This window comes from Canis lupus, chromosome 36 (genome assembly GCF_011100685.1).
Source record: "Canis lupus familiaris isolate Mischka breed German Shepherd chromosome 36, alternate assembly UU_Cfam_GSD_1.0, whole genome shotgun sequence".
NCBI classification, from domain to species: domain Eukaryota; kingdom Metazoa; phylum Chordata; class Mammalia; order Carnivora; family Canidae; genus Canis; species Canis lupus.
The window spans coordinates 10,178,903-10,202,237 of NC_049257.1; the positions used below are offsets into that span (position 1 = coordinate 10,178,903).

The window sequence follows — 23,335 nt, forward strand, 5'->3', positions numbered from 1 at the left end:
TGGTCCAGTTGGTTAAAGCATCCAACTCTTGATTTCAGCTCAGGTCATGATCTTAGGATCCTGGGATGAAGCCCCACATCAGGCTCTGTGCTCATCAGGGAGCCTGTTTGGGATTTTCCCTCTCTGTCTCTTTCTCTCTCTCTGGCCTTCCCCCTTCTTTAAAATAGATAAATAAATCTTTAAAAATTTTTGAATTTCAGATATATGTTTAATTTTTTTAGCATACATATAATCCAAATATTGCATGGGACATACTTATACTGAAAAGTAATTAGCTGTTATCTGAAATTCAAATTTCACTGGGAAATCTGTATCTTATCTGGCAACCTCACGAAATAAATGAGTCCAAGGAGGTTTGATGGGGCTGTAAATCTCTTCGATATTTGGGTTCTCATGCTCACAAGTCTGAAGATAAAATGAGACAGAAAGATAAAGGGAGAAAAATTTCTGTACCACAATAATAAGGGAATGATTAAGCTGGAATTGTTTTGATCTAATTGGGAGTTAGAGTGTCTGAGGTATAGTTGTGTTGGACTTAGTAAATAAAATAGTCTGTGGGATTCTGGGGAAAATAGGGTATGTGGACCTGAACAGACTGAATGAATTTATGATTAGGGTTAAAGCCATATGTGTATGAGTTTAAGAGCATGTATTGCATCTACTGCCACATCAATTCTGTATACTCACCAATCATGAAACTTCAGAGGCATAGCTAGAGGGTTGCATTTATGGCTCCCACATCGGCGTCAGTGAGGGGGTGGCCATGTGACCCTGCTGGTCTTGGCTGAAGTTGCTCAGGTCAGGGGATCTAACTATTGAAAGCTCTAGGGTGGCCTTAGTTGGGACTCTCTCCATGTATCTCTCATTCTCTTCTGAGGACCATCTAGCTAGCTCAGAGATGTCTTTTGCACAGCAACATTCTGGGCAGGGACAGCATGCAAATGCATGAAAAATTTTGAGGCCTAGTCTCCCAACTGGTGCAGTCATTTCCACCTCATTCTATTAGTCATAAAACCTACATCTAGGGGTGGGGAAAGGGCTTTGTGTCTTTAGTGAGAGAAAAAGCAAATGGCAAGAGGTGTGGATACAAGTGAGGTAGAGAATAGGGGCCACCACGATGATCTACCCCAAGGAACGAGGATGGCTAGGAACATAAGAATAAATTGGAAAGTAAAGAAGTTGCTTGTTTTGAAAACTATAAGTTTGGAATGTAGCACTTTTCTTTCTCCAAGATGAGTAATTTGCAAGACTTCCAAATGAATTTCTCCAGTTTGTGAAGCAGAAATGCCAACAGCTCTACACAAATTACCAGAATGTTTCACAATTCCTCTCGAAATACCTGTCAGGAAAGTTCTTCTGAGGGAGCACATGGTGGCATTTTTCTTGCCATAAACAAAATATATCCATCCATATGAAGAGTCTGAGGTGTTAAAAATGAAAACTTACAAGAAAGTGGTAACACTGAAGAGAAAAGGAAGACCAACTAAAGATCCAGAATAAGTAGATTACTGTGTTGGTGTCCCTTGAGATATAACACGCTTTAGTTCATTTGCAAAGGTCAGCAATTGGAGAGAGCACATTGAAAAGGAGTTGTGAGAATCTATCATTTGTCTGCTTATGTGACCTTTGTAAAGCAGCAATCTCTGTGTACTTTTTTGCTCCACATGTAGGTCAAATAATATGAAAATCATGTGTAAACTCTAAAGCACCAAATAAATGAGCTATTTTTACATCAAAAATAATCTAAGACAAAAGCATTCTGCCCATGGAAATCTTCATTGTGATCCCTAACTGCAAGTTTTCTTTTTTTTCAAATCATTTATCAGAATCAATAGATGGTAAAAATGATGAGTTTGAGTCTTGGCTTTTTTTATATTTACTGTTTCTCCTGGTGGTAGGTAGAAAATGAACGGCACTAGACAAATAATTGTATCAGTTGGGACTCTTGGTTTCAAATACAAGCAACTTCCTGTCTCAGGAAAAAGATTGGTCTCACTTGAGGAGTTGGATCAGGTGGCAGTAGGGATCCTGTTGCCAGTGCTGGTGGTCAAGGCCAGACCAGGCCGTAGAGTGGGAGGGAGCATCCTTCTTCAGAGGGACGGGGAACATGTTAGGTAAATAATACCTGTTCACTAATAGCAGTGTTAGAAATAGCTTTAGGGGTGCCTGGGTGGCTCAGTCGGCTGAGTGTCTGATTCTTGGTTTCTGTTCAGGTCACGATCTCATGGGTCATGAGATCAAGTCCCAGCTGGAGCCCCACGTCAGGTCTGTGCTCAGTGGGGACTCTGCCTGAAGATTCTCTCCCTCTGCTCCTCTCTCCACTCATATGCTGTCTCTCTAAAGTAAGTCTTTAAAAAATAGTTTTTTAAAATGAATTGTGTGTCAGACTCTCTTAAAATTCATTTAATCCTTACAACCGACCTCATGAGGAAGATGTATTATTTTATTTTTTAAAGATTTATTTTAGAGAGTGAGCACATTTGTGCAAGCATGGAGAGGGGCAGGGGGACAGGGAGAGAGAGAGACTCTCAAGCAGACTCCTGGCTGGTTGTGGAGCCGGATGCAGGGCTCGATCACAGGACCCTGAGATCATGACCTGAGCTGAGATCAAGAGCTGGCTGCTTTCACCCACTGAGCCACCCAGGAGCTCCAGGAAGGTGGCATTGTTTTTTTTTTTTTTTTATGATAGTCACACAGAGAGAGAGAGAGAGAGAGAGGCAGAGACACAGGCAGAGGGAGAAGCAGACTCCATGCACCAGGAGCCCGACGTGGGATTCGATCCCGGGTCTCCAGGATCGTGCCCTGGGCAAAAGGCAGGCGCTAAACCACTGCGCCACCCAGGGATCCCAGGAAGGTGGTATTCTTAAGGCAGTTTTTCAGAGGTTAAAATGAGGCCCAGAGAAAATAAGTCATTTGCCCAGGATCCCATGTCTTGTGAGAGGCTTATCTAGGACTCAAGCCCAGGTATTTTGACTTTAGGTATTTACCACGGCAAGAAACAAATAGAACTATGAATGGAAATATGATAGAGTAAGTCTCTATATGCAAAAAGTTTTTCCAGAACATTGCTGGTGTAAAAGGCAACTTCCTAAATGATATTAGAGTTGTTAACATTTTTAATGTTAAAAACAGTAACAACTATAAGAAAAAACAAAATACAAAAACACAATATATGTATTGGGTATAAATATATTGTTTTGGATATAAATATATCTACATAGGGATTTATTTCAAAACATTAACAGTGCTTGGGGCCCCTGGGTGGCTCAGTTGGTTAAGCATCTGACTCTTGGTTTGGCTCAGGTCATGATCTCAGGGTTGTGGATTGAGCTTGGAGTTGGGCTCTGCTTTCAGCATGGAGTCTGCTGGAGAGTCTCTCTCCGTCTCCCTCTGGTCCTCAGCTCCTCCCACCCCCACACCCCGCCTTCGTGCTCTCATGCACTCTCTCTTGCTCTGAAATAAATAAAATCTTTAAAAACAAAAACAATAACAGTGGTTGTCTCTGGAGAGGGGAGTGGGATGCTGGAGACAGAGAAGAGTATTTCACTTCATTTCTCATTCCCTATAATTTATATAGAATCTGGATCACTTAAAAATATGTCTTATAAAGAAATAACCTGATTGGGGGGAGAGGAAAAGAAAAATGCCTATACGCAAAAAATTAAATAGGAAAATTGGTTTTAAATAATTTCTGTATCTTCTTTAAAAAAAAAAGATTTTTATTTACTTGAGAGAGAGCACGAGTGAGTGGGGGGTGAGGAGCAGAGGTAGAGGGACAAGCAGACTCCACCCTGAGCTGAGTCTGATGTGGGGCTCAATCTCACCACTGAGATGGCAACCTGAGCCGGAATCAAGTCAGATGATTAACCGATTGAGCCATCCAAGGGCCCCTCTCTATCTTAATTCTGCTATTATTTGAGAATATGGCTGGTGAAAACCACTTGTCTCAAATTTCTTTCCCAATTGAGTAGGAAGGTTAACACATGTTCTCCTCCTAAAGCAGTGTGGATAAGGTAATCATTTCAGAATGTATGTGTATGTGCTCTTTAAAAAATATTTTAATTAGGGCAGCCCGGGTGGCTCAGCGGTTTAGCACCGCCTTTGGCCCAGGGCCTGATCCTGGAGACCTGGGATCGAGTCCCACGTCGGGCTCCCTGCGTGAAGCCTGCTTCTCCCTCTGCCTGTGTCTCTCAAGAATAAATAAAATCCTAAGAAAATGTATTTTAATTATAAACTACTTCAAGGATGCTAAAATCTGGAGTAATACGAGTACACTTGATCCTTGAACAAATGGGTTTGAACCATTTGGGTCCACCTATATGTGGATTTCCATTGGTATGAGAGTGTTAAATGTATTCTCTTCCTTATGATTTTCCTAACATTTTTTCTTTGGCTTTATTGTAAAATTGCAGTATATAATACATGTAACATACAACATGTGTTCATCAGCTAGTCATGTTATCAATAAGGCTTCCAGTCAACAGAAGGCTATTATGATTTGAGGGAGTCAAAAGTTATATATGGATTTTCGGTTGTGCAGAGCATTGGCACGCTGAATCTCCACATTATTGCAGGGTCTGAAGTACTTGTTTTCCAACTGCAGTTTATAAAATAAAATACTACAAACAAAATTGATGACACCAGTAAATTTCCCCAGTCCAGTCTTCATGTCTTGGTACCCACTAGCAAACCTTTGTATTTTTTCTATGGATACAGCCATAATATTTGGTATTGTTTTGCATATCTTATATCACATGTCATAAAACATGCAGTGTTCCACAACTTGCTTTTCTTGCTCATTTTTGAGCTATACCCATGTTGACACTCATAACCCTGGTTGTTCATTTTGACTGTCGTATAGAAGTCTGTCATATGAATGTACTGCTAATGTTGAGTGCTGGATAGGACTCTTTTCTACTGTTATACACAATGCTGCCATGACTTTTTTTTTTTAAAGTCATCTCTACACCCAGCATGGGGCCTACACTCACAACCAGATCATGGGTCGCATGTACGACCCATTGAGCCACCCCGGGGCCCCACTGTTAATGTCTCCATATGCACAGGCATAAATACTTTTCTAAGGTAACATGCTAATAAACCTTTATTAGCATGTTACTAGCAAATTTGATAGTTGTGCCCTATATTTTCCCACCAATAGTGAAAGAGTTCCATTGCTTTGTTTTCCTTGACAACACTTGCTATTTTGAAACTTACATTGTTGCGAATTTGATGGGTATGATGTATTTTTTTCTTGTTTTAACCAGCATTTCCTTATTAGTGAACAGAATTCTTCCCATGTCTGCTAACTTTTCAGATTTTTTTTTTTTTCAGTGTGCAGATTTCTATTGGGTAGTCTTTCATGAGTTTCAGGAATTTTCTATTTTTACACATATATATTGAAAACATTCTTGTGGCTTACTTTTTCACTTCTATAGTATTTAATGTACATGCCTTAAATTTTAGTATATTTAAATTATACCTTTTATGAATGTCCCTTTGTGTCTTAATTTTTCCCATGCTGATACATGAATATATTCGACAATTTTCAGGTAAGTTTTAAAATATTACTTTAAAAAGTTGTATTTAGGGGCCCCGGGGGGCATAGTTGGTTAAGCATGCAACTCTTGATTTTGGCTCAGATCGTGATCTCAGGGTCATCAGATCAAGCCTCACATTAGGCTCCGTGCTGAGTGCAAAGTCTGCTTGAGTTTCTCTCTGCCCCTACCGCCCCCGTCCTCTGCCACTTTCTCAAATAAATCTTTAAATAAAAGTTGTCTTTAACCCAACTCAGAGGTATTTATGGTTTGAAGTAGGGATCGAAATTTACTTTTTTCCATGTGGATAATCAATCATAATTTTACAAAAGTCACTCTTTTCGCTATTGGTTTACGATAACAGAACTTAAGTTTCCATATATGAGGGTCTCTTCAAGTCTGATTTAAGGAAATAGCAACATTTAACAGTGTGCCCCTGACATGCATCAGGAACTACGCTAAGCATTTGATATGCTTAGATCACGCACTTTGGAGCTGAATGGGCTACATGTATACCAGAGAGCCCTGATGAATGATGGGCCTTACTATGACTTATTTGTTCACTGTTCATAGAGCTAGATTGATGAAATTCATAAGTATGCTGCTTGACACAAACCAAATATATAACTTGCTTTTATTAAACAGAGGGGGAAAAAATCAACACATTTTCCAAAGAGGCAGATACCCCAAGAGCTTTAGTGAAAACCAACATAACACCAACTTGTTTGACCAAGCTTTTAGAATAAATGAGCTATTAGATTCTTAAAGTAGGACTAGAACATGAATGAGCTCTAGACCCCAGTACAGTTATAAACCAACAAATTAGGCATGGTTTTGCTTAACAGTTTTAGCTTTAATGTAAATATATATTATTACTTAGAACATTAGCATCTGAACTACATAATGACTTTATCATTTTAACTAAAACCAGAATTTCTGGAACCTCCAAATAGCCTTTGAAGTTTTCCAGTATGGACCTGGACTAACCCCTATTCCTCACTACATATCAAAAGTGAAATAAATTGTCCCAATAGATCAACATTTTCATAAGGTGATTTCTAAGGCTTCTGGCACATAAATGTGTAATATCTGTGTGACGACAAATGTCACGATTATATACAAAAAATATTTAAAATGTTTTGTGTGCAATTTAAGTTCTAAAGATTAAAAAAACAAATGTTCCATGTTAATAAAATATTAAAATACTATGAGCTTCCCATAAATTTGACATTGATTTTGTAATTACATGAAGAACACACAAGATTAGACTTGCACACTAAGTGATTCATCATTTTAATTAACCGTTGAACCGAATATACTTGTTTGATATTAGTTCTCTAGATCATACTTTCAGCCAAAAGAGACTTTAATATAACTTATAAACATTTCCAATTAAACTGTAACATTGAGGCAGTAAATGTTAGATCTACATTTGCTATGTGTCACACAAATATAAGTCTACGAACCTCCATGTATCCTTTTGTCGAAGTCACCATTGTAGAGAATGTGTCAGTAAGTGAAATCAACAAAAGGTGACTATTTCTCATTTGAAAAAAAAATGAAAGTCATTAACACCTTGTCTTAAAGTTCTAAAGCAGCATATTCAGCTTTTAAGGCAAAAAAAAAAAAAAAAAAAAAAGGCCAAAAAATATCATAACTTATAAATTCTGTAATTCTTCTTTTGGCATTAAAAGCCACAGCACATATTCTTACACTTTGACAATATATTAGTGTACATCTGAATATACATTTGCCAACATTCTCCATTAGTATGAAGTTGTTCTGTGAAGCAGAGGTGAAGTGTGCATTGTAACAGGGCAATATTTAGTGGCCATCCTGGGCATCAGAGGACATGGAATGGCTGAGTCTTGACCTTCCGTTCACGGATATTGTATTTGATGGAACAGTAACCTAAGAGAAAGAAACACATTTTGAACCCATCAATTTAAAATGAGAAAGCAATCTAATTTTCAATTTTCAACAATTACCGCATTTTAACTTCTGCTTAATTGTAAATAATATTTAGCATTTAGTATTCAATAAATCACAAATAATCAAGAATAAATGTTCACTCTACCATAAAATTAAAAACGAGAGAGTTGTTATTTCCACAACAAACAAGTTAAATAATCCATTAACACATCTTAGTCTTTACAAAATTACCAAATCAACTCAAAGGACAAGAGCACAAACAGACTGCAGGCCAAGCTGTTGAAGAGCATTTTTTGCTAAATTAATTCTGGCTCCCCAAAAGTGCCTTGGAGAATGTAGAAAAATAAAGTGAATTTCACAAAGCAAAGAATTTTACACTTTTTGTATTGATGTTACATAGTAACCTGAAGTTCCCCTTCCAGGTACCCCTTATTTATAAGAAAATACAGCTTTGGTTTTTTAAAATACTTTCATATAGGGGAACCTGGGTGGCTCAGTTGGTCAAGCGTCTGCCTTGGGCTCAGGTCATGATCTTGGGGTCCTGGGATCGAGCCCCACGCTGGGCTCCCTGCTCAGTGGGGAGCCTGCTTCTCTCCCTCCCCCAGCTTGTGCTAATAAAATCTTTTAAAAAAATAAAAGTTTTCATATAAAGGACTAGGGGATTCCTGGGTTGCTCAGCAGTTTGGCGCTGCCTTCGGCCCAGGGCATGACCCTGGAGTCCCAGGATCGAGAGTCCCATATCCGGCTTCCTGGGTGGAGCCTGCTTCTCCCTCTGCCTGTGTCTCTGCCTCTCCCTCTGGGTCTCTCATGAATAAATAAAATCTTCTTTAAAAAAAAAAAAAAAAAAAAAAAGGACTAAAAAAGTCAAATCTATGACTGCTATGCCAAAACTGCTACAGAATGAAAAGTAGTTTTTTCTCCCAATAACCTCTTAATTCCAAAATTCTATGGCAAAGTCTCCTATTTACAAGTGGTAAGTGAATGAAATACACAAAGAATTTCCTAAATTCCAAGTTATTTAGAGTGATTTTTAAAAGTCATTTGCATTCTGGAGAGTAAATAGGTATAATATTTTGAAATAATCATACATAAAATGACAGTATTTTAAGAAAAATGGTTAATCTCTAGATTACAATTTGACTCATTTAGACTCTTAACCAAATGTTATCATCTTCTCACAGGAAGAGACCTGAAGTACAAAAGTCCAGTGGTTCTGCCAGCAACAAAGTCAGTGGAAAGGAAAATACAGTGGACAAATTTAGTTTGGATTGGGTTTTTTCATTCATTGCCTTTTACTAAACAAAGACTGGTCATCTACACTAATCAGCTTGTTTGGCTCTCTATGAATCCAGGATGCATAGAGTGTTGCCACCATCCACCTGAAATAAAAACACTAAAAGATGCCACCTGGGTGACTCAGATGGTTAAGCTGCCTTCAGCTCAGGTCACGATCCCAGGATCCCTGGAGCCAGCTTGCTTCTCCCTCTCTCTCCTCTGTCAAATAAAATCTTAAAAAAATAAAAGCTAAAGGAAACGTTGCCACCAGGGGAAGGAAATTCATCCGCATTTTGTTTGGTATTCCTGTGGGATTCCTTTCCAAGATGGTCAACAGACAGCAGACAGGTAGTGACTTTTCATTATGTAACTTGGGCCCAAAGTCTCAGTGTTAGGGATTATTTTTGTGATTATTGCCAAAATTACAGTTTTTATAATTCTTTGTAAAGTAAAAGAATTTTTGTTTTAAGCATTTATTTTTAATTTAATTTAATTTTATTTTATTTTTGTTTTAAGCATTTAAAAAACACACCAATGACTCGAACACAAGAGATGTTTATTAAGGCACCATTTATGGAATGGAAAAACTAGTATCCAGTTAAATGTCCATCAGTAAGGAACAAATAAACCATGGTTCATTCATAGAGTCAAATACTATGTAGTCTTAAAAGAATTGGGGTGTGTGTGTGGGTGGGTGTGGGTGGGTGTGTATACATAAGACAGAAAATTTCAAAGAGATATTTATGAATCTTTTACAGGATTCTATTTTTGTATGTATTTAAATATGTTTGTATACTACTAAAGTGGTCTGGAAGGTTTCACTGTAATCCATCACGAGCAGTTACTTTGCGGGGAGAATGGTATTTTGTTTGATATTTAAAATTTTGTACACTAAACTTTCAAGCATGAGAAGACATCATTATAGACTAGCCCATAAATTCTGGGAGGCCAGAAGCCTTGTCTAATGTAATGCCACGATATACGCATGTTTATTTTAGTGCCTGGCACAGTGTAGATCAATGAATATTTCTTGAACGGAATATGGTAACTTTTTATAAGCATTTATAAAGTACTGCTTGAATTTTTTGAATAATGAACATGACACAATAAAGACATGTTTTTAAAGTAAAGAATTTACTGTTGAGAGCATCTGCTAGTTGACTGTGTATCCTTTAAAGAGTTTTCAAGAATATTCAACGTAGCTTTCTCATTCTTGTGAGAAGCATTAACTATGAAATCATCATTTATTTTTAATTTAAAAATATATGGCAAGAACTGCCAACCTGAAGCCTTTGGACTGCTGAAATTCCAATCAAGGAAATATGAATCAAAAGCAGAGCAATTCAATGAATAAACCAAGCCAGCAAGATTCTGGGTGACTTAGCTAGTTTTTTTTCTTCCTTCTAAGGTTTCGATGTAGCCAAAGATAAATTTTACATTCTGAGGAAATGGTTAATATCAACTACCGAATGCCATTCATCAGTTTATTTTCAGACTTTATTTTTACAAATGTATATTCTACTTGTAATAGTGTGATGATTTTTAGTGACTGAAACATCTGTAAGAATCAAGAGCAGCCAAAGTCGTTCTTGCATGAACACAAGTCAATGACAATAGGTTACCTAATCTCTTATTCTCTGAAAGCAATTTGCTGATTCACACATAAATCTTAACACCAACCACATTTTATGAAATATTGAATAAGATTTATTAAAACCTTAGAAGATGACAGATCTCCGTGACTACACTGGGGTCAAATAGGGGTAAGGTGTGGAAAACAAAATATCTTAAGAAATATGAAAAAAAAAAAAAAAAAAAAAAAAAAACAGGGCATGTTCATGACTACATTTACACTAGAGCAGTCAACTAGATAATTGTTCTAATGCGAACCAATTATTATAATGAAGGTTAATTACGTGAATATGAACCAGAGCCATAAGGCAGGTTGGTACCTGGAGTTAAATTGAACATTTGGGTGCCAAAATATAGGCAAACCTGGAGCCAACTTTCTGATGAACAATCTAAACCTACTGTCAAAATCACTGAAGATTTTATTTGGCACCCGAACTGTTGTTCTATAAAAGAAATGTTAGAATTTAAAACAAACCGGGAGGAATGTTCAGTACAGGACAGAAATATGGGGCTTAAGCAAAGATCACAGGGAATTAGAGCCTTCTTGTGCCCATTTCTACTGCCTTTTGCAATATAATATTTTTTGAAATATAACACGTGTACAGAAAAGTGCACTGAACTTACCTAAACAACCCAATGAAAACACACACAAATATATATGCATATATAATCCACCACCAGGCCAGGAAAAGAATAGCTCCAGCTCCGCCCCCTCTCTCCCCCCCAGCTGTCTTCACTTAAAATGTTGACATTTTCTCTGTTATTAGAGGTCTATCATTTACACATTTACAAAATATTGCCTAAGATCATATTTATCTTGATCACTTAAGATTCTGGGGTCCTTCTTCAATTGTGTGCCTGTCTTGCTCCCACAGGCCCCCAGCAACCCCCTTCCTTTCCCTGTGGAAGTAACCCTAGTGTGATCTGTATAATTACTTCCTCGCTTTTAAAAATAATTGCCACCTACGCATCTGCCAGACCTTACACATACAGATTTTTACAGGTCTTTACACGGGTGCGTGTGGCTGTATTTTGCCCAGTTTATCCTATCTGATGGTCCACTCTGAACACGGTGCTTCTCTTCTTTTCGGGTATTAAGGTCCTGTGTACTTGGGGCTATTACAAGCAGGATTTCCCGAGGGTGCTTCGAGCCCAGTCCTGGCCGACTCAAGGCCCTGCAAGCACCCGGGCTGTCGCAGCTTCTACTTCAGAAGCGACCCCCGCACAGAAGGGGGTGCCTGGGCCTCCCTAGCCCCCCCCCTCCCCCGGCAGGGGTTAGGGGGTTAGACGACTCACCCTTTTCAGCCTGGCCGCGGCCTCCCCTGAGCGGATGGCGGTCAGCAAGCTCCGTCGGGCCTGCTCCGGGTCAGGGCCCTGCAAAGTCAAGGAACTTTGCCTCCTAACAATGAATGATGGGCAGCCCGTTGGAGATGGTGTTTGGGAATTCTGCTCATTATGTGCCGAGTTATTCCCCTATAAAAATAAATGCAAAATATTCATGTGAATACCAGGCGAAGAACGGGCCATTAAAAAAAAAAAAAAAAAAGAAACCCATCACCAGTATTCCTGAAGATGCCCATTTGCCTCGCCCCCGCGGTCCTGGGTCCGCACTCAGCTGGAAGGCGAGGGCACCCCTTGCCCTCCCTCAGCCAGGAGGCTAAGTGGGACAAGGGGCACTGCTCCTCGCTTTATGAAACAGCGGTAATTTTACCGTCCCTGGGTCAGACGGTGCTAATTTTGCCAGTGGAGTTGGCGAGAAGAGCCAAATTAATAATGATAAAAATTCCACAGACTAAAAAAATGCCACATTTTTATAGTTACGACATACTAGGTTGTGAAATTATTGTATTTGACAGTACAAAATGGGCAGATTGACGATTTTATTATTGGTTGAACCTAACGTATTTTCAAATAAAGGAGTATTAATGACTATGCTACATGTAACTGCTTTATTTTGTGGCCCTGGAAGTCACAGGGGCTAAGTGATGACCATGTCTTATTTTTCCTTTTATTTTTTACTTTAATGGACTAAAAGTAGGTATTAGCAATTTCCAAATTTAAGAATCAAAAATTTAATTAGACTTCTTAGGAAAGAATATTTATGATTTAACTGGAAACTATTATCAAATGATCTTAAAAATGTCTTTTGTTAAACCGCCAAACGTCTTCACCAAAGATGAGCTAAACAGAGCCCAGGCAGTGACTCAAAAACTGTATTATCTAAATCAAACTTCTGTTGTTTGGGAATGGCATTCCATCCTAAGAAGAAACACAGGCTTTGTTCCCAGGAAAAGAATTAATCTCTAGATCATACATCTCTTCCTGACATTATATCAAAGCTAAGAAACATAAATGTGAAATATATAAAGAAATATTCCTCGAGATGACTATGGCTTTGAGATTGTGGAAAAATCTTTATTTGGCAATATCGTTGATGTTCTGTTACTCTAGGAATGTTTGATAAAGTCGTATAAAATACCTCTGGAACTGTCACACAGTTCCAGAAAGTAATCTTTAAACACTATCAGAGTAAAGGTACACAAAATATTTTTTAAAAACTGCACGGGGATTATTGTAATGCATACTCTAAATTTCATCCTTTCCTCTGACTATCCTGTTTGAATCTAGCAAATTATACTACTCAGTTGACCAAACACTAAGTCAGCAAATGACCCTTTTGATGTAAGTTACTAAAGTTAGACAGTGGCTCAATGACATTTTAGTCAACATACCAATAACTGGAAAAGTTGACACTGCATTAAGAAAAATGGGAAATTAAGAAAATTACCTATTTAATCTCTGGCTTCGGTTTAAATTATTTATATGTGTCAATGTTTAGGAATTCTGGTTGAGTGTGTGTGATGGAAAATGCACAGCTGAGAAATGTTTGGTTATTTTATCTAGTCCTTAAATACTGCTTGTGTTTCTATATAATTAAAACTATTTATTTTGCTATTATGTAGAATCGGAGAAGAAAATAAGCCAGAACGTCCAGAGAAGTCGTAAACAAACTGAGATAAGCAAAACAGGAAAGCAGAGAGTCAGAACCAGAAACCAGTACACGGCGCAAATGCATGAGCAAAGAAACTGTAATACCTGCTAATGATACAATCCTAGAACGATGACCTTAGAGTAGTGCCCAATCATGTTACGTGGATTAGAAGAACTCTGAGAGTTAACAATCAGATTTTATGCGTTGCTACTCTTTTCTCCCTGTGGTAGCTTGCTACTAGATTAATAGGAATTCCGGGGACAGCTCGGGTGGCCCAGCAGGTTAGCGTCGCCTTCAGCCCAGGGCGTGATCCGGGGTCCCCAGATCGAGTCCCACATGGGGCTCCCTGTGTGGAGCCTGCTTCTCCCTCTGCCTGTGTCTCTGCCTCTCTCTGTCTCTCATGAATAAATAAATAAAATCTTTTAAAAAAAAATAGGAATTCGGAGCTAAGTAACACACAAACACACCAACATGCCTGTCAAGCCCCACTTAAACCATGTTGTTATGATGAGCCCTTGTTTTTAAAAGGGTGACATTACCTTATCACTCAGGCATAGCTGGGGGATGCCCGCGAGCTGATTTACAGACGGAGCCTGCCCTTCTGTGTCGGCTGGAGGTGGGGTGGCCGCACCGTCCCCGCCCGCCCCCCTGCGCACCTTGCTGAGGGACTGTGACCGTTTCACTACGGCGAGGGCGAAGGGTGACGGAGCAGAGCTCGCGTAAGGTCTCGGGGCACCGAAAGTTTTCAGAGTCTTCAGGTTCAGCGCTGCTGACTGACTGGCAGGGAGAGGAGCAGGGGAGCTGGGAGGAGGAGAGGCTTCCATAGGCTTCTCGTTGCTGAGGTCACCGAGGTCACCGGCAGGGTCTTTAACAGGGGGCTGTGGGAGGGATGGAGTTGCTTGGCTTAAGGGAGAAAGAGTTTGCTCCGGAGGAGGTATCGCATCCCTCTCCTCCTCTTTCTTTACTAGTTCTTTTGGAGCGGGGTTGGGGGCCACTTGGACACTCTTGGCAGCCGCAGATGTCACATAGTGGCCTGAAACTCTTTTTTGCATCTGCAGGAAAAAAGAACTTGGTTTGGTCTGGGGATTTGAAACCCGAGATTTAAGTTTTGACTCCAAAATATGGTTTATGTCTTCCAAATTAGGCACGAAAGGAGCTGTGCCAGTGTCTTTTGTCATTCTGGGAGTAGGTTTCATGGGCTTCCCCACAGCGACGTGGGGGACGTGGGGCGAGCTCTCCACGCTGGGCACCTGATGCTCTGTTCCCGCGGTAGGTTTCAGTTTAAGGTCTGCCTGTGGCTCCTTCGGGCTTTCAGAAATAACAAGTTCGGTTTGCATGGCAGCTTCTTTCACGTTTTCGTGAATGTGCTTTTTTCCTAAAGTATGTATCTCCTGATCATCCTTATTCCCAGGGGTTTCTGATTCCCAATTTTTCAGTATCTCCAAGGATTTGGGAGGCACTATTTTATAAGTAGTCATTCCAATTTTAGGTATGTACTCTCTTGTGATTTCATTTGAAGGTTTTGGCTTGGGATCATAGTCTTGTCTATAAAGTGGATAATTCTTTATATGAGAAACAGTTGAATTTTTATCAATCCCATCTAGAGAAGGCAAAAGATCATCATCACCATGTGTATAAATTGGATCTTCTATGGTGAGTTGATTATCTGACTGTACAGTCAGGAGGCCCGGACCTCTTAAATTCCTTGAGGCATCTACAGAATCTTGGGGACTTAAAGATGAGTGTTGAGTTGGTTTATTGTTACTTGAAGTCTGCACGCTTTCATTAACTTTGAAGTTAGACAAATCATGATCTTGGTGGTTCCCATCAAAACTGTCAACGGAAGGGACTGTCTGAATGGCTGCATCTTGCGTTTTTGTCTTTTCCTCACTGAGTTGATTCAGTTTTTGGTCTTGTCCTAATGAAGCAGCCAGATGATTTTCCTTATAACTTTCAGCAGTATCAGTTTTATGTGCCTGGTGGTTTGATAGTCTGTCAACTTCCATGTCCACGTTGTTATTTTCGGCAACACCTCCTACATCGATTTCTGTTCTCCTCACTCCATTTTTCATATGGTCTGTGTTCGGTGGAATGACAATTATTTCATTTTGATCTACTGAGAGGAAAAAATATTGTCAAGTTAAATGTGAACTAGTAGAAAAACCTCAAGTTTTCAATGCCTGCCTCCCCCAAACTGAAATAGGTTGGTTTGAAGGCTACAAGACAATTTTCAGCTAATTATACAAAAGCAGGTAGTAGCATTAGGGAAAACAGCACGGGCTTTGGTATCATAGAAACCTGAGTCTAGAACCTGGCTGGGTTTACATGTTACTTAACCCCTTTGAGCCAAACCTAGTTTGCTTAGATATAAAAAGGTGAAAACATGGATTATATTTTATATGTCATTTATACAACATGCTAATTAGGATAGGGAATATCCCTATAACAAGCGCTCCATTGAAGATAGCTACATTTCTCCTGATAAGTAGACTTCACATTTCAGTCAATGTTAAGAATGACAAAAGAAATGGAAAAATTCCAAAACAGTACTTTTCTTCTTCTTCTTTTTTTTTTTTTTTCCTATTTTGATCTGGTCTCTTCTATAACTCCTAGTATATTTATATTTCACACCTTACATTAAAAAGGAAATAATCCTAGCAAATGTTATCAGTTTTAATTAAGGCAAATAACGAAGTATTACCTTTAAGAGGTAAAGTGAAAACAAAAATCTAAGTTGACTGTCTTGTTAAGTAGGTGTCTTGCTAAAGACTCTTAGAGGACTTCGTTTTTAGTCACACTATGGATGATTTCAACTACATAAAAACGATCATGTGGGTTTTCATTTTTCTCTCAGGGAAAAGATACTTTATTTTCCTGTCAGAGTTCCAAGCGGAGAAAACCACCTCTCTTTACCCTGGATTTCTTTTCCTCTTAATTCTAATTCAGATCACCCAAAACCAAAAATCACTCGCCAGTGTCTAGGTTAATAAGCAACAGGGATCCCTGGTTTGGCGCCTGCCTTTGGCCCAGGGCGCGATCCTGGAGACCCGGGATCGAATCCCACATCAGGCTCCCGGCATGGAGCCTGCTTCTCCCTCTGCCTGTGTCTCTGCCTCTCTCTCTCTCTGTGACTATCATAAATAAATAAAAATTAAAAAAAAAAAAAGCAACAGTTGCCAATCAGCAACATGATGGCAAACAATTGGAATGAGGCATCTAGAAGGAAACACAGGTCTATGAGCGCGCACCATGTGTCTAGTCCACTGCAGTGATTTATACACTGGGTTCCTCTAGCCAAATGCCCAGAATTATTTCTCATGGATGACCAATTAGCCACATCTTCAAAATCCTTGGTGGCCTCCCCCCCTTCCAGGAACAGTAGTTTGCACTGTTCAAGTGAAATGTGAGCCTTGGGAGTCAGATCGTGAAAGAATGTCAAGTATTTCTCTATAGTTGTATTGTCACTCATTTTTACTTACAAGATAAAGAACAAATTCAGTGCCTAAAATGTCATGAGCTATTTTAAATAGTTCCTCTGTTAAAAAAAAAAAAGAAAAGAAAAAATATGTGTGCATGAGAAAAATATCATGTTGCCAGGTAGATTTGTATACAAACAATTTCTTAAAATACCTTCATATTTGTACACTATCTAATTGCATGGGTTCTTTTTGTTTGTTTGTTTTGGTCATGTTGGTATGTTTTCTACTATGTTACAAGATTCTTATATTAAATATCTAATTTTTTAAATGGAATTCATTTTTATTCTTCCTAAAAGAAATAATTCCTAAAACTGATTATCAGAATATTTATTGTCTATACAACTGACCTCTTGATGACTAATAATTAACTTTTATGATTAGTGACACATTTGATTAAGAATCATCAAAAAAGCACACTTCTGCACATTTCTCTTATTTACTTGATTCACAAGTATTTTTAATATCTATATGAAAAGTACTATTGTCAACACTGCTATGAGGATGAAAGAATGTAAGAAGAAATGGTCCCTGGCACCAGGAAATGAATGTAAATATATTTCCTTCTCTCTTGCTTATTTCTCATTTTCCAATGAATAGTATAGCTCAGTCACACAAGAGAAATATTTTCCAAAACAAAGTATCAACAATATATTTTCAAGTCAGTTCCCTGTAACAAACCCTAACTAATTGGTTTTAGAACTCCAAATGTCTATTTTTCACTATTCTCTAATTCTGAATCGCTCATCAAAATCTCATAGTTATTCCCAATGATAAGCCTGGAAACCTAGAATCATTGCTGAATTTAGTAGCTAATCCATCCTTACAAAGACCTGACAATGACACTAACCAAATGTCAATGAATGGTTAGTTAGGCCATTTTCCAGTGATAGCCAGTAGAAGGAAGAAGTAGATTTTGTGCTATCCTGTCCTGTCCCTACTCAAAACTGACACCAACAACTACAAAATGAATCATCTGACTTAAGGATCATTGAAACAAGTATATGGGATAGCTAAAAAAGAAGGAAGAGAACTAATTAAGATAAGAGAAATTATTTACTTAAAAAATCACCTATGGGGCACCTGGGTGGCTCACAGGTTGAGCATCTGCCTTCAGCTCAGGTCATGATCCCAGGGTCCTGGGGACTGAGTCCCGTCAGGCTCCCCATAGGGAGCCTGCTTCTCCCTCTGCCTATGTCTCTTCCCCTCTCTCTGTGTCTCTCGTGAATAAGTAAAATCACCTAAATACTTTGATTTTAAAAAGTAGGAAAAACTCACCTAGAGTCAACAAAGGTCATTGCAAATCAAATGTAAATTAAAAAATATATATATTATTACAGAACTATACCTGTGACCCTAGAACAAACTTGTTGCAGGTAAAACAACATATATCCATATCTATCTATCTGTATGTGACACTGGGATAATCCACATTTTATCCAAACATGAATATGTATATCCCTATGTTTTCTAAGAATCTTCACCAACTTTTGCATATTAACAGACTGGAGTATGAGAATTCATAAGCCAATTCCTTCACATCTCCTTAAAATACCATTGTACATTCCTTGCATCTTGTATTTGTGCAGTATCAGATTTCTGAAATTCAACCTTAAGTATAGCTCTTTCTCAACTTACAAAGGGGCTACATCCCAATAACCCCATCATAACTTGAAAATATTGATAAGTCAAACGCATTTACTACATCTAAGCTACAAGATATCAATAGCTTAGCCTATACTACTTTAAATGTGCTCAAAACATTAGCGTATAGTTGGGCAAAACCATCTCTCACAGAGCCTCCTCACAAGAGAATAGTGGTAGATGTACAGGTTGTTTACCCTCATGGGCTGACTGGGACCTGCAACTGCTGCTGCCCAGAATCATGCAAGAGGATGATATTGCTAGCCCAGGAAAATACCAAAATTCAGATTCTGAAGTATAGTTTCTATTGAAAGCATATCACTTTCATACCATCATAAAGTAAAAAACTTGAGTCGATGAATGTATGTATTTTAACAATATGTTAGTATTCTACTACGTGCTATGAGGAAGTCAAAGTATCGTATGTAATTTCTCTAAAAAAAACCTGTCCAATCTGGTTAAGGAGTCAAGACCTTTTAGAGAAATACATGGCTTCTAGTAAACAAGTAACAAATGAACTGGCAAGATTTGGAGAGTAGTTGGATGGGTGAAGGTAGGTGGAAAATTATATTCCTTGCAAAGAAAAAAAAATGAGCATAGCCCGAAAGATAGAATAACGTGAAATAGATCATAGCAAAGAGAAGAAATTGTCTTGATTTGGGGGTGAGGGTATTGAAGATTCTGGTAAATAACACCACATAATTAGATGATTTTGACTTTAAAAACCAGGCACACAAGTTTCACTCAAGTAAAGCAACTTGAGTATGAAGGAAAACAGGTTTGGACTTGGGAGTCAGTAAAAAAGAAAAAAAGAGAAATCCATCACACATAGATGCATAGAATACACATCTTTTAGATCCAAGATAGTAGGTTAGACGACTGCTAAGATTTAACAACAAAAATAGTACACATGGTCGTTAATAGCACACTTTAAATAGTAATATTGCCTGAGTTAGTTCAAATCCAAGGTCCACTACCTACTAATTATGGGAACTCTTGCGAATTACATAATATCATTTTGGCTCAATCAAAAACAAAGTAGAACTAAAAATAATAAGACCATAAATGAGTTAATATATAAAATTAAATGAGTTTACATAAGGTGTTAAGCATGGTTCCTTAGAAAATAGTAAGTACTGTGACAATGTTGGCTACTAGAACTCACCGTTCTCCTGGTTTGTGCCCAATGACTTCAAGTCTTTTACATGGTCAATTACCCTCTCTCCATTACCTGCATCATATACCATCATATGTGGTCCTCTGCAAAATAGGATATGGTATGTTATATATTGATACTATTTAAGCGCGCGCGTGCACACACACCCCAGATGAGAAAACAGGCAATAATTTCCAAAGACAGATGGATTGAAATAATCATTTTCTTTCTGCCAAATACTGGAAATTTAATAGCAAAGAAAAAATACAATAGAGAGGAAATGCTGCTATGAACCATTAGCTTTCAAAGAGTGGTCCTATTACAAAGAAGACCTAAAGAGCTTGGTAAAAGGGACACTTTTCCAAAAAACAGTGTCTTTTTGTTATTATTTGTCTTTTAAAGGAAAAGAAAACTAAACTAGTCTTGGATCTGGCAAAGCCAACTTCTGGCAAATCAGGATGTGGACTGACCTCAACTGGTTTTGTTTTTTTTGTGATAGAAAGGTTTAATTTGGAGACAATCCCATGCAAATTACAGTAACTTTGACGAAGATGGTTTATTTTGCCTACTTGATTTCATCTTTATTCACGTTGTGGCATTTCTAACACCGTATAAGTGTACTGTAGTATAGATTTCAATTCCCAGGATGAAGGGGAAAGTGCACTCTCTGCATTATAAAGTTGACTGTAAAAATAATATTAGTAACTTAACATCATAATCTAATATGCATAATTATTTTATAAAATCAGTGAAAATCCTTGAGAAGCATTTGGTGAAAAATAAAAAATTAAATGTGTCATTTAGATCAAACAGAAAATAGGGAAAACCCATACAATACACACACTTTTATATTTAAGTCATACAAATTAACTACATGCTATAGCTTATCTGACATAGCGATACCAGAACTGTTAAATTTGAGATTTAAAAACAAAACATGCAAATGGATACTTTATTAATAAGCATTCTTATAATTATGGTGACTAGAATCTAAACTAAGGGACTACTTACTATATTTGTGTTTAAAATATCAGATCTATAATTCAGAGACAAGTATTAATTAAACAAACCATCACCAACCCTTCTGGCACATAGACTACTTACTGTCCATCTGTGTTTCTAGCTTCTTGTTTTTCTTCTTTGGAGTTTTGTGAGGACTCTCCAGTAACATTGCCAAGGGCTGAGTCAGGATCATTTTTCAGTGTATTTATTATATCTGTAGATCCAAAAGGGACGTCTTGTGACTTCAGAGCAGTGTTTTCAGCCTCATCTTTAGGCACTTCACTCAGTTCTTCCTTTTCATCTATCTCTTCAAGGCTATGATCAGAGCTTATTCCAGCTACAAAGAAATGAAGATATAATCCTAAATATTAATTTGCCTCATTCATCCTATGCAATCTGAGCAGGAAAAGAATTTTTTAAAATTAATAATTAGCTGGCTCTTTTAAAAGCCAGTCCAAAACTAATAAAATACTCTTCTAATGGTGAATAATCACATTAACGTGCAAGCTAATTATCTCAGGCATATACAACTCTAAAAACATAGAATATATATTAGAAAACATAGAATATATTTATAAGAATATGCTATCACACTAGGTTTTATTCATGGTAGAGAAAAAAGTTATTGAAACTCATAAGTTATATCAGATGTCTACCTTTGAAAGACATTTACAGATCTTTGAATTTAAATGACTTTTACATTCATACAATAGCTCTAAATGTAAATTAAAAGAACATGAGATTTTTATATTGTTTACAAGTACACTTAAAAAATTTGACTCAGTAGTTATCACAACAATGGAGAATGATCTGAGCCCCTTTTAAAAATGATGTTCACATCCTCCTCCATAGCTGTTAAATCAGAACCTCGGAAGGGTGGGACCAGGAATTTTTAAGGCTCCTAAGGTGATTGTAATAAAAAACAAGGGTTTAAAGCCACTGACTTATGGGATCCCTGGGTGGCGCAGCGGTTTGGCGCCTGCCTTTGGCCCAGGGCGCGATCCTGGAGACCCGGGATCGAATCCCGCGTCGGGCTCCCAGTGCATGGAGCCTGCTTCTCCCTCGGCCTGTGTCTCTGCCTCTCTGCCTCTCTCTCTCTCTCTCTCTCTCTCTCTGTGTGACTATCATAAATAAATAAAAATTTAAAAAAAGTAAAAAAAATAAAATAAAAAAAAATAAAGCCACTGACTTAGATGCTTAATACACTTTTTGAAAATACAAACAAGTATTATACAATGAATATTATTCCCATTCAGTTTGATTCTTAGAGGCAACTTCCTTTAAGGTTTTTCCTATATATTATCAGAAAGTATAATGAGCATACAAGCGGATTTGCATACTCCTGCTACCTTCTCTCTTTTCTGTTAGTTCATTTAGTATAAATGGAAGCATACTATACCTGATGTTTTTCAACTTGTTTGTCCACTTAACTGTCTGAAAAATCATCCCATATCCATATGTGCATGTGTGTGTGTGAGAGATTCTTTTCAAAAGCTGCAGTTAATACTTCATCATATAAGAATGTGTTTCATCATTTCTTTAACACGAACAACAAATGGCCAACAGATTAAAAGAGGAGACATCCTAATTGCTGTCCACACTAGCTGTGAAAGTTAATTTAAACCAAAGAATGAGGTTCTGAATCGTTATTTAAATATAAGTTCACACTTCCATTTGCATAATAGCAGCTGAACAAAGTTTAATTTTACCCCAATGGGGGAGGAGAGGTGGTATAACATTGGATCATAGTGATCAGCACATCCACAAAATAAACACTTCAACCTATTAGAAGAATATTAAAAGTACTTAAAATGTCTTTATCTCTAGGCAGATCAACAGAAAATTGTGCTATTTATGCTATTTAATAAACAAATATGGAAACTTTTAATGACAGTTTCATGGTGAATGAAAAAAGTAGATTTCTCAACCAAAAAAATATTAAGGCATTTAATTTAATTTTTAAAAAATATATTTTGGCAAGTCTTGTTTTATTATGACATGTGACAGTGTCGTTATGAGAACAATGTACAATATTATGCATCTGCAATAGCACATATTTGTGTAGTAAGAGTATATTTATATAATCTGAAAACTGAGAAAATGAATGGCTGTTCCAGTTTAGATACAAATGTGTTTTATAAATGGCCCCTTGGCATATATTAAGCTCTTCAGCAAGTTAGATTAACTGAGGTAACACTTAGCAAATTATTGTTATCTCTATTTCTCTCTTACCCAACAAAAGTATTTGACATAAGGCCACCTGGGTGGTTCAGTATGTTAAGCATCTGACTCTTGGTATCAGCTCAGGTCATGATCTCAAGGGTCATGAGATGAGCCCTTTTTTGGCTCCATGCTCGGTAGTGAGTCTGCTTGAGAATCTCTCCTTCTGCCTCTATCCCACCCTCCCCCCATCCTTCACCCCTCATTTCTCCCCACCCCCACTCCTGGGCATGGGCATGCACACATGCTCTTGCTCTCTCTCAAATAAATAAATAAATAAATAAATAAATAAATAAATAAATAAATAATTTTTTAAAGTATTTTACTCTTTTAAGTATGGAGTCTCTCACTGAGAAACTGATCTCAGTTAATTACAGTATAAAGAATGAGTTACATGTTTCAAAAATCTTTTCAAATTATTTTTCTGAAATTTTGTAACTTGGTAGTTACAAGCATCACACAGGCTTAC

At 37.7% G+C, this 23,335-nt stretch overlaps 1 protein-coding gene and 1 long non-coding RNA gene across 22 annotated transcripts in view; one reads left to right on the forward strand and one right to left on the reverse strand.

Annotated features, from left to right (window-relative positions):
- LOC102152414 overlaps positions 1-23,335 on the forward strand; it is an 85,306-nt gene that overhangs the window by 52,477 nt on the left and 9,494 nt on the right. For 8 of the 13 annotated variants that reach the window (XR_005384617.1, XR_005384625.1, XR_005384619.1 and 5 more), the window contains one exon: positions 8,651-9,893. The exons of 1 other annotated variant lie outside the window; for it this stretch is intronic. This is a non-coding gene — a long non-coding RNA (uncharacterized LOC102152414). Of the gene's footprint in view, positions 1-2,213; positions 2,275-8,650; positions 9,894-13,339; positions 13,784-23,335 lie in introns of those variants that run through there. 4 more of the 13 variants (XR_005384618.1, XR_005384628.1, XR_005384627.1 and 1 more) reach the window with 4 other exon arrangements.
- Positions 6,155-23,335, reverse strand: part of COBLL1 (cordon-bleu WH2 repeat protein like 1) — a 158,898-nt gene continuing 141,717 nt past the window's right edge. For 6 of the 9 annotated variants that reach the window (XM_038584683.1, XM_038584681.1, XM_038584682.1 and 3 more), the window contains 5 exons: positions 20,749-20,983; positions 19,654-19,748; positions 13,908-15,484; positions 11,673-11,849; positions 6,155-7,448 (listed from right to left, as the gene is read on the reverse strand). In XM_038584683.1, coding sequence (XP_038440611.1) covers positions 7,362-7,448; positions 11,673-11,849; positions 13,908-15,484; positions 19,654-19,748; positions 20,749-20,983 — 2,171 coding nt within the window. In that variant the 3' untranslated portion in view covers positions 6,155-7,361. The remainder of the gene's footprint in view (positions 7,449-11,672; positions 11,850-13,907; positions 15,485-19,653; positions 19,749-20,748; positions 20,984-23,335) is intronic. The other 3 variants (XM_038584684.1, XM_038584685.1, XM_038584678.1) reach the window with 1 other exon arrangement.